The following is an 11,447-nucleotide window of genomic DNA, read 5'->3' on the forward strand; positions in this document are numbered from 1 at the left end:
CAGTCAAATAATTCATCACATTAACTCGATGCCAAAAGGACAACCAGACATCCTGGCCGGAAGGGCAGTTTACATGAACGAAGATCCCAAACCCTGAGTGTGGCCCTCACTGACCGCCTTGGGTAGTTCAGTAACTGGCCAACCGGCTGGGCAGAGGGAAAAGGGGACAATACCCAAATGAGTGTGACTCTTCTCCCTTCAGGACTCCCTCCCTTAGTTCACACTCGTTGAACGACGTAAACTGACTTACACCTTCTTTCTCTTCAAGCTGACAGTCTAGGCCAGTGATGGCGAACCTATGACACGTGTGTCAGAGGTGATACTCGAACCCATTTTTTTGGTTGATTTTTCTTTGTTAAATGGCATTTAAATATATAAAATAAATATCAAAAATATGTCTTTGTTTTACTATGGTTGCAAATATCAAAAAATTTCTATATGTGACACGGCACCAGAGTTAAGTTAGGGTTTTCCAAAATGCTGACAGGCCGAGCTCAAAAGGTTCGCCATCACTGGTCTATGCCAAGCTCTTCCCTGACCAAACAGAGTGAGAAATGAATGCAGCGCGAGCCAGTTTGGCTCAGTGGATAGAGCGTCCGCCTGTGGACTGAAAGGTCCCGGGTTCGATTCCCGTCTAGGGCATGTACTTCGGTTGCAGGTTCCCAGGCCCTGGTCGGGGCTCGTGCAGGAGGCAACCAATCGATGCGTCTCTCTCACATCGATGTTTCTCCCCGTCTCTCCCTCTCCCTTCCACTCTCTCTAAAATCAATGGGAAAATGTCCTCGGCTGAGGATTAAGAAAAAGAATGCAGATGCCACCTAGGAAAGCATTTTCACAGGGACTCTAAAAACTGTAGCTGCAGGAGATACTGTTTGCAAAGGTCACTGGACAACATTCGCTCGCAGCATCCAGACTGAACCATAAGTCACTCTTCAGGGAAGTGTGATTTGGGTTACTATGGTCTACAACTTACACGAAAGAAACCAACTTCTTCCCAGTTATCACAGAACCAGCAAACAAAAGAAAATGAAGCCCTAACCGGTTTAGCTCAGTGTATAGAGCGTCAGCCTGGGGACTGAAGGGTCCCGGGTTCGATTCCGGTCAAGGGCATGTACCTTGGTTGCAGGCACATCCCCAGTAGGGAGTGTGCAGGAGGCAGCTGATCGATGCTTCTCTCTCATCGATGTTTCTAATTCTCTATTCCTCTCCCTTCCTCTCTGTAAAAAATCAATAAAATTATTAAAAAGAAAATGAAAATGAAACACAGGTGAATTAAAACAGAGCCCTCACTTGCGTTGGTCGAAGTGTGAAATTACAGCCGCCAGGACAAAGGAGACATGGTGTTCCCGTGCCGCGCTCCGTCAGCGGCCAACACGCGTGTAATGTAACCAGAGAGTCAGGACGTCTGGTTTTCAGTAACTTTCTAAAGTAGCATCATCTACTTCCCACCCGCTCAGCAACGCCATTAGGAAAGGTTTGGATGCGCTAACTAAATTCTTGCCAGCTGTCTATCCTGTTTATGGATAATTTTGTTTCAAAATGCTCAACCACATTGTGAGAACACAGGATTATGAAAAGGATGCTCTAAACTAGGAAATGTCATGAACATCGATTTTCAACCATTTTCCATTTCATGGCACACATAGACTAATTACTAAAATTCTGCAGCACACCAAAAAACATATCTTTGCCGATCTGAGAAGAAACGTAGGTATAATTCTGATTCATTCACACCGGATGGCTAACGTTGTGTTGGCTGTTGTCATTATTTTATTTGACAATCTAAGGGAAAAGAGGTCAGTGTCCGACTAAATAGTCAGGTACTGCATGTTTTAAAAAATTGTCGTGGCACACCAGTTGAAAATTGCTGATCTAACCCAACATGCTTTCATTTAAAGTTAGTCCTACCCTGGCTGGGTGGCTCAGTTGATAGCGCATCATCCTAGGCACCGAAAAGTTGCCGGTTTGATTCCCAGTCGGGGCACATGCCCAGGTTGCAGGTCCCCGTCCCCTGGCTCAGGGTGCAAACAGGAAGCAAGTGACAGATGTTTCTCCCTCACATGGATATTTCTTTCTCTTCCTCTCCCTTTCTCTCTCTAAAATCATTAAAAAAATATTTAAAATAATAATAAAAAACTGATCCTCTGAAAAGAGAAGTGGACTTACAATTCTAGTCCTCCCTTTGCCATTTAACAACTTAAATGAGTCACTTATAAGATGCAAAAGTCAAAATGAGATTTGTGATGGCAGCTTTGTGAAATGCCAAGTGCTATACAAGTCTGAGTGTTTGATCAGCTCCCCTGATGCTTTCTGAATGCTGTGCTTACAATCGACTGGAAGAGTAACCACCTGTAGAAACTTTTATGCTCATTGTTTGCTTATAAGGAAACCCCTCTGCTTGAGCAGGTAAAGCTCTCTGTGCACCTAGAAGGAAGGCAACAAATTATTATATTGTCTGTCACTCAGGAGCTTAGAACAGCTAGGACCCAGTTCCGGCTCTTCTTAGGAGACATGGTCACAATAAAAAATACTGCTTATGTGCCAGGCACTGCGCCAAGTGGTTCGTATAAATGGTGCAACTCTCACAAAAACTCAGTGAGTCTGGGGCAATTGTTTCATCACATGTAAAATGGGGGAAACAGCAGCATTTACCTCAAAGGGCTGTTGCAAGGATCACTAGACTATATGTAAACGCTCTCGGCACAGGGTCTGGCAAAAACTAAGTGCTAAATACACGTTTACCAGTGATTGGTGCTCTCCTCTCACATACAATCAGGCGCGGAGAAAAGCGAATGAAAGAGAGAGGATTTTAAGCCCAGGTCTGACTCCCAACTTTCTTTTCCTTTCCTTGTTTTAACTACCTGCCCATAGTAAGTTCCCTGTTTTGACTTTGCCCTCGACTGTCCTCAGCCTGCGCCAACGCCTGGTTAAGCGAGCTGCTCAGTAAGTACTTGCTGAACGATGAAGGCTAGCTGTCCAGCCGGGTTCGGCTACACCTTTCTGGACTCGGTGGATCTTTGTGGTCTCTGCGCAGGTGTCCCGTCTGCAGGCCAGGAAGAGGCTGTTCTGGGAAACGACTCGTCCTCCCTCTCCCTCCCCAAAACACGTGTATGAGGTCAAGGATCCCAGCCCTGGCCGGGTAGCTCAGATGGTCAGAGCATCTGTCCCCATATCCAAAGTTGTGGGTTGGATCCCTGGTCAGGGCACATCCAAGGAGCAACCAATGAATGCATAAATAAGTGGAACAACGAACCAATATTTCTCTCTCCCTTCCGTGTTCTTTCTCTCTCCCTCTCTCTTTCTAAAAATCAATAAATTAAAAAAAATAAAAACTTCAAGCCCGGCCTCCGTGGCTCAGCAGTTGAGCCTCGACCTATGAACTAGAGGGTTACGGTTACGGTTACGGTTCGCTTCCCAGTACCCCTGGGTTACGGCTTGATCCCTGACAATGCAGGAGGCAGCCCATCAATGAGTCTCTCTCATCACTGATGTTTCTCCCTGCCCCGCTCTCTCCCCCCACTTCCGCTCTGAAATCAATACCCCCCTCCAAAAAAAGACTTCAAGGCTCCCAACCTAGGCCCTGCACACTCTGCAATGGCCCTACACACCTCCGCCCCCACTCCACGACATTGCCGCTGCACCCACAGCCCCGCTGCGCCCACGGCTCCCTCCCACCTCGCGCACTGTAGGCGCAGGCGCACTTCCCCGCCAACTACATCTCCCACAATCCCAATCGACCGGACCACCTTCCGCTCGAGGTGGGGGGAGGTGGGCCAGGTCGCCCCAGGGCGGGACCGGGCCTCCTGAAATGTCCTGCTTGTGTCCTCGTGGGAAGAATTCGTTTTGAGAGAGGTCTTGGGAGCCCGGGAAGGTAGGACACCTGTCCCGGTTGGGTACGACTCTGCACCCCGCCGCCTCTCAGGTCCCCTCAGGGTGAAGCGGCACATGGTCTGGTCCGGAGGGGACCCCAGCGCGCGGAGACTCCGGGGACTGAAGGGCGGCGCGCGCATGCGCGGAGGCGCGGCGTGGGGGCGGGAGCCACGCAGCCCCTTCCCCGCGTCTGTGAAGGTGAGTGGGGGCCCGGCGGGGCGTGTCCCGCGATGGGACTGACGCTCCCCCACAGCGACCCCCGTTGGCACGACCACCACCTCCCAGCTACTCTGAAAGCCCTGGACCCCAGTTGTCCCGAAAGCTGGGGTTCCCAGGCGCTCCGGTTCGGCGTTCGTACACCAAAATGCCTCTTAGAGTTAAGCCACTGCCGCCCTTGCACCGCCATTCCCGGCACCGGTCTCTCTCCTCCACGTGCCATCTGTGCTACGGAGCAGCTCACCTGTGGGGGGCTCCCCTTTCCCCGCCGGCAGCAGCTAGCTCCGTCCTGGCCAGGCCTGGAGATGGGAGGCCTGGTGCGCGATCTGTCCCACCAGCTGTCACCCCGCTGCAGACCGCCCGCCCGCCCTCTGCTCCCCTCTGTCCTTGACATGCTGAGGCAGGCACACGCCAGGAAACAACGGTGCTGATGGAGCTTATAACCAGCGGGATCCAGACAAACGTTTCCTTTCTTTCTTTAAATATATTTTATTGATTTTTTACAGAGAGGAAGGGAGAGGGATAGAGAGTTAGAAACATCGATAAGAGAGAAACATCAATCAGCTGCCTCCTGCACCCCAACTGGGGATGTGCCCGCAACCAAGGTACATGCCCTTGACCGGAATCGAACCTGAAACCCTTCAGTCTGCAGGCCCATGCTCTATCCACTGAGCCACACCGGTTAGGGCAAGACAAACATTTTTAAAAATATATATTTGTATTGATTTTTAGAGAGGAAGGGAGAGGGAGAGATAGAAACATCAATGATGAGGTAATCAATGACGGGCTGCCCCCTTGGGGACTGAGCCCACAGTCCAGGCATGTGCCCTGATGGGAATCCGCCAGACCTCCTGGTCCATAGGCTAGTGTGCCCTAACCCTAACCATTGTGCTAATACTGTGCTTGGTTATGCGACTTGGCTATGCTGCTTAACCACCTGGGCTTACATTTTCTCTTAAAAATAGGAGACTGGGTTAGTTGACCTCTAAGAACTTGCCTGCTCTAACATTCTGTGCTTAGTGAGTAGAATCCAGATTATATCACAATGTGTTAATGCTAGACATCATCGACTTCCATTTCTCTGCTAACATTAGTGAAAAATAGCTAGAAGAATGTTGGCAGCCGCCTTCGGAAGAACTGCCCATAGCGTGCTTGTGATTTCTTCCTTGTTGCTGCAAATATGAAATTAGCAGCTAACCCAACTCTCTTCCCCTTTACTTGTTGTCATTTTATAGACCGTTGCTAGGAAGAACTCTGGGCATGATAATCAACACCGTGTATGTGATGATGGCTCAACTCTTAAGATCTCGTCTGATAAACGGTGCGATGATTCGTAACCGAATGAACACGCTCCCATCTCTTGGAGTCGTTGGAAACAGAATGATGTCAACTCATAAGTCACCAAAGAAGATGAGAGAATATTACAGGCGGCTGAATCTGGAAGAAGGATGCTCTGCAGACGATGTCAGAGAATCTTTTCGGAAGCTCGCCAAGCAATACCACCCAGACAGTGGCTCTCCTACGGCGGATTCTGCAACGTTCATAAAGATCGAAGAAGCGTACAGGAACGTGCTTTCCCACGTGATGCAGCAAACAGACACCCGGCAGAAGAAAGTCGAAGACGCAGAGGATGAGGAAGAAAACTCCAAATATAAAACACCCCAACACAGGCATTACTTAAGTTTCGAAGGTATTGGTTTTGGAACTCCAAGTCAACGAGAGAAGCAATACAGGCAATTTAGAGCAGACCGTGCCGCTGAGCAAGTGATGGAATATCAAAAGCAGAAGCTGCATAGCCAGTACTTCCCTGAAAGCTTAACTGTCAAAGATGTGAGACAGACTAAACAACAAAAGATAACTCAAGCCATAGAACGGTTAGTGGAGGATCTCATTCAGGAGTCGATGGCAAGGGGAGACTTTGATAACCTCAGTGGGAAAGGAAAACCTCTACAGAAGTTTTCTGGCTGTTCATATATTGATCCCATGACTCACAACCTGAACAGAATATTGATAGATAACGGATACCAACCCGAATGGATCCTAATGCAAAAGGAAATAAAGGGTACTATTGACCAACTCCGAGAGTCCATTGTAGTGTCCAGGAAAAAACTGGGGAATCCCATGACGCCCACTGAACAGAAACAGTGGAACCAAGTTTGTGAGCAGTTTCAAGAAGACATCAGAAAACTAAACAAGCGAGTGAACGATTTTAATTTGATTGTTCCCCTCCTCACCAGGCAAAAAGTCCATTTTGATGCCCAGAAAGAAATCGCGAAAGCCCAGGAAATATATGAGACCTTTATCAAATCCAAGGAAGTCACAGAGAAAAACCCAAACAACATTGATCAGGGCGAAGGGGAGAAAACACCTGAAGTCAAGACAGGGTTTTTCAACTGGACGAACATGTGGAAATTCATTAAAGCCTGACCATTTCTACGTTCACAGCCCCGCCCCAAATCCTTTTCGGTTGTACTGACATCACACAGAGCGGCCGAGGTGTATGGCTGTCACACAGGAGTTTGAGAACTGTGTGCCGTACTTTCCACAAAACTGACCACAGCTCTGGTGATGTGTAAGGAGAAAGCTGGGAGAAACTGTCACAGAAATGTTCAGCCAGCTTTGCTCTGGGAAAATAGCAAGGAGAGAAGAGACGCTCTAAGAAAACAATTTAATCCATTGCCAAGTGTAATTGCCAGTCATCAGGGGAGATGCGTTAGGACAGGGACTTGGGCTGGGTATCATAAAGGGTATTCCAAACATCATAGTGCAGATTTAAACTCTAATAACTTCAGACCAGTTGCCATTTGCCATCTTCAAACACAGGCACTTCAACAACAACAACAAACCAAAAACATCAAAAGCCATAAACCTAAACAAGAATGTAGACAGCTAAAAAAAAAAAAAAAAGAATGTAGACAGCTGGGTTAGCAAAGCTCAAAACTGTTGTAAGACTTTGGGACACTCTGTGGGCGGAAACGTTAAGATGAGGACATCAGCCTCTGGAGTCACTGCTGTTCTTTATAAAGGTCTCTGTGGGCACTGAATTTTAAAAAGTTTATCTGGGTTGTACTTTTTCCTGACTAACTTCACGATCCATTGGCTGCAGAAATGGCCCGGCCACGCTGGTGACTTAGCTATTCTAGAAATAGACCCCTGGGTCCACTGTCAGAGCTTTGAGTGCATGTTCTGGTCTCCAGGAGTGAAAAACCCTTGGGCTCGATGGAAACGTAAGATTTCACTTCTGGCTTCATCTCTCCTCAGAGACTGAAATGATAGGTTTACATAAACGGACTTGAGGTCTGTTTCTGTCAGCTATGGGACTCCCCAGAGCCTTTGTCAACCACGTGAAAACCTCCGTTTCCTGCCTTAGGGCTCGAATTTCCTGTCTTAGGAACCCTTCAGTGAACAAAGACAAGATGCCTGAATGTTGTACCTTTGGCAAATGACGCGAGTTTGACCTTCGTGAGATGGTTGTGTCCCGTCCACTTTAAGAAAATCTGACTTTCTGAGGTGTCAGTGCTCTGGCCACAGAATTGGGCAACCCGAGGGGTCTGGGGCGTGGTCACAAGGAGCAGGTCATGTCCTCGCCTACCCCAGAGCGCTGCGTTCTGGATGCGGTTCAGAGCGTGGCGCGGGCTGTCTCACGTGTGAACAACAGCTATTCTGTAAAACGTGATCATTAAAACTACATCTTCAAAAGGAAATTTCAGACCTTTTTGCTTAGAGATGGGGCATTGATTGCTATAGGATGTGATTATTTTGTTGATGAGTTATTTGGCTTCTAGAATGATAGCATTACTCTAAGCCAGTGGTCTACAAACTCATTAGTCAACAGAGGCAAATATCAACAGTACAACGATTGCAATTTCTTTTGAGAGCCAAATTTTTTAAACAAACTATATAGGTAGGTACATTGTTATTAACTTAATTAGGGTACTCCTAAGGCTTAGGAAGAGCCGCATGTGGCTCGTGAGCCGCAGTTTGCCGACCACGGCTCTAAGCAAAATGGTGAACAGTACAACATACTAGTATAGCTTTATAATGAGGGCTAAGTTCCAGAACATTTAAAAGGCGATGATTCTGTGAGTCTTTCGAAAAGGGAATTCAATGTGTGACACCCAATTGCATTGAAGGAACATATAGTAAGGAAACCATTTTCAATATTGGATAATGGGAAGAAAATTCTGGTAAATCCTTAATTTCAGCACAGCACACTTTATGTTTGTAAATGTTAATAAAGTTAATTTTATGATTCAATGGTCCACTGTTACATAAACAGCTAATAATAATAACTACTGGGGCAGGGCGGACTAGAAGGGGTCAATGGGGTGGGGAGGGGCATATGCAACACTTTCAACAATAAAGATTTAAAAAATAATAACAGCCGTATTTTTGGCCGACCACCTAAATGCTTTTTTTTTTTTTTTTTAAATCTTTTAGATGGATGATATAAAAACTGTTTCTTGTTGAGAAGTTAATTCTGGCCCGGCTGACGTGGCTCAATGGTTGAGCATCAACCTATGAACCAGGAGGTCACAGGTTTGATTCCGGTCGGGACACATGCCCAGGTTAAGGCTAGATCCCCAGTAGGGGGCGTGCAGAAGGCAGCCAATCAATGTTTCTCTCCCATCATTGATGTTTCCATCTCTCTCCCTCTCCCTTCCTCTCTGAAACCCTGACCTAACCCAGTGAGCTCCAGGCAGTGTGATGCAGGGGAAGCGAAAGGGCGTGGAGCCAGGGAGACGCGTTTAGATCCGAGTTTCGCTGGTTATGTGGACCTTCCTGAGCGCCCCTTTCCTCATCCGGCAAATGAGTGCAATCAGGTCCAACCTGCAGGGTTGCTGTAACTCTTAGAGGGGAACGGGAGAGGCGGGGTGCTGGGTGGGGTCTTGTGGTTGTCAGCAGAGGCTACTGCCCTCTAGAGGACTTCCGGGAAATCTGGGGAGGGGGCGGAATCCTCAGCTGACATATGATTAGAGACATAGAGCTTCTATTTAGCCCATTCCACCAGTACGCGGTGCTGGCTGGCCTCTATTCTGATTGGTGTTAAATATTTTTTTTTAAATATATTTTATTGATTTTATACAGAGAGGAAGGGAGAGAGATAGTTAGAAACATCGATGGGAGAGAAACATCGACCAGCTGCCTCCTGCACATCTCCCACGGGGGATGTGCCCACAACCCAGGTACATGCCCTTGACCGGACTCGAACCCGGGACCCCTCAGTCCGCAGGCCGACGCTCTATCCACTGAGCCAAACCGGTTTTGGCGGTGTTAAATATTTTAAAATCGCCCCTGACCACAGGCACTTAGGAGGTGGGGCCAGGGAGGCAGGGGGCTCACAATGCATAGGGCAGCCGACCAAGAAGAGGGGTTGCTCCATGCCCTGTCCAACGTCAAACATCCCACCAGACATGCGTGTGGGTGAAAAGTGCGTCTATAGCCAGCTCAGCCTAGAACAGAGTTACATTTACATATAAACACCTCATGCTTTTTGCATGCTTTTTGCACGAACCCCCCCTCCCCCACACAAATACAAGGGCTATGAGAATTGCCTTCGTTTTCTTGGGAATTTACCAGGAATTGTACCCATCTTAGAAACATGACTGCCGGCCCCTGGCTGGTGGCTCTGGACCAGCACACGCGCCTGCAGTTGGCACTGGGATGTGGGATGCAATAGGCACCAGAGGAGCCTGGACAGCCGCTTTCATTTCGAACCAAATATTACTAAGCTGCTGGTGTCGTAGCCAGCGCCCAAGATGACCCCCAAAGACCCCCCCCTTTTGATATTCGCCTTCTGTGTGGTGCCCTCTCACAATGTGAGAGTTGGTCTGTGTGACCAGTAGTAGAGCCAAAGTGAGGGCCTGTTTCTCTGAGGCTAGAAGCTTCCCTCTCTCTCTCTCTCTCTCTCTCTCTCTCTTTCTCTCTCTCCCATCACCCCCCACCCCCCCATCACTCACCTTGGGCGGAGGAGCTGCCATGTCTGAGGCAGCCGTGTGGACAGCACGTGTCCAGCACTGAGGCCTGCAGCCCACAGCCAGGGGGTGAGCCGCAGGGGGAGTGGAGCCTCCAGATGCCTGCAGCCCCAGCCGCCAGTTTAACCACGGACTCATGATGACCCTGCATCGGAATCACTGAGCTAAGCTGCTCCCAGACTCCTGACCTTAGAAACTGTGCAGCCCGGCTGGTGTGGCTCAGTGGTTGAGCGTCGACCTATGAGCCAGGAGGTCACGGTTCCAGTCAGGGCACATGCTCAGGTTTCGGGCTCGATCCCCAGTAGGAGGTGTGCAGGAGGCAGCCAGTCAATGTTTCTCTCATCACTGTTTCTATCTCTCTCTTCTTCTCCTTTCCTCTTTGAAATCAATAAAAAAAGAAAAAGAAAAAAACCCTGCAAAATAATGAATAAATGGCTGCTGTATTAAGTTGCTAAATTTGGGGATGATTTGCTATATAGCAATAGATAACTAATGTAATGGACACACATGTCTCAACTTCATCAATAAACATTGTTTTAAACATATTTCATATGTGCTACTCTTCCAAGTGTAATGACAATCTACAGTGTAAACATTGCATGTTGGAGTGATTTCTTAATTTTTGGGTCACCTATTGTGCTTCTGTTATATGGTCCCCAAAGGCCCTCTGCCTAACTGCTCTATGGCTTCCGGTACCAACTACTTCATGACTGCATCTTTTGCTGGCCCACCTGTAACCTGTATCCTGTTATCCCTGAAGAATTTGTCTCCATATAGGTCTTTAATATAAAATTGATTTCAGAGAGGAAGGGAGAAGGAGAGATAGAAACATCAATGATGAGAGAAAATCAGTGATTGGCTGCCTCCTGCACGCCCCGACTCTGGAGACGGAGCCCGCAACCCAGGCATGCGCACTGACTTGGAATTGAACCGTGACCTCCTGGTTCATAGGTTGACTGACACTCATCCACGGAGCCATGCCGGCTGAGCCAGAAGCAAGATTTTAAAACTTACTTTTAAATAGCCAAACTTTACAGGTCAGCAATTTAATTTTTTAAGGTTGCACATTTTCAAAAGTAATTTATTAAGTGAATATTTATTGGGCACCTAGATCCTACCTAGCACATGTATCAAGATGAGAGATAACGTAACTATAAATGTATTATTTGACAATTGATAAAATAACAGTCTCCATGAAAATGAGAACTGAGTGGAAGCATAACAAAAGCAGGGACTGTTCCTCGTACATGATGCTCAGGTCTACTGCAGTAACGGGAGTGGAGTGGGTGGCACTTTGTGACACAAAACCTTTCATTTCATTACCCTCAGGTGCAAACTCTTAGAGTCCCACTGATAGTGCCAGGATTCACACAAGGTGTCTTCCTC

General features: G+C 47.7%; 1 protein-coding gene across 3 annotated transcripts; it reads left to right on the top strand.

The window, feature by feature from the left end:
• The first annotated feature begins 3,777 nt into the window (after nucleotides 1-3,777).
• Nucleotides 3,778-8,343, top strand: DNAJC28 (DnaJ heat shock protein family (Hsp40) member C28). Of its 3 annotated transcripts, none has more exons than XM_070407270.1 (2): nucleotides 3,778-3,871; nucleotides 5,322-8,343. In XM_070407270.1, the coding sequence occupies exon 2, from the start codon at nucleotides 5,347-5,349 to the stop codon at nucleotides 6,511-6,513; it is 1,167 nt and encodes a 388-aa protein (XP_070263371.1). In that variant the 5' UTR covers nucleotides 3,778-3,871; nucleotides 5,322-5,346; the 3' UTR covers nucleotides 6,514-8,343. The 3 variants fall into 3 exon arrangements, with proteins under 3 accessions (XP_070263371.1, XP_070263370.1, XP_070263372.1); XM_070407269.1 differs by lacking the exon at nucleotides 3,778-3,871 and adding an exon at nucleotides 3,896-4,068; XM_070407271.1 differs by lacking the exon at nucleotides 3,778-3,871 and adding an exon at nucleotides 4,228-4,246.
• Nucleotides 8,344-11,447: the final 3,104 nt, after the last annotated feature.

The sequence above is a fragment of the Myotis yumanensis genome, unplaced genomic scaffold (genome assembly GCF_028538775.1).
Source record: "Myotis yumanensis isolate MYYU_CA2020_CCGP unplaced genomic scaffold, mMyoYum1.0.hap1 SCAF_2, whole genome shotgun sequence".
Taxonomy (NCBI): domain Eukaryota; kingdom Metazoa; phylum Chordata; class Mammalia; order Chiroptera; family Vespertilionidae; genus Myotis; species Myotis yumanensis.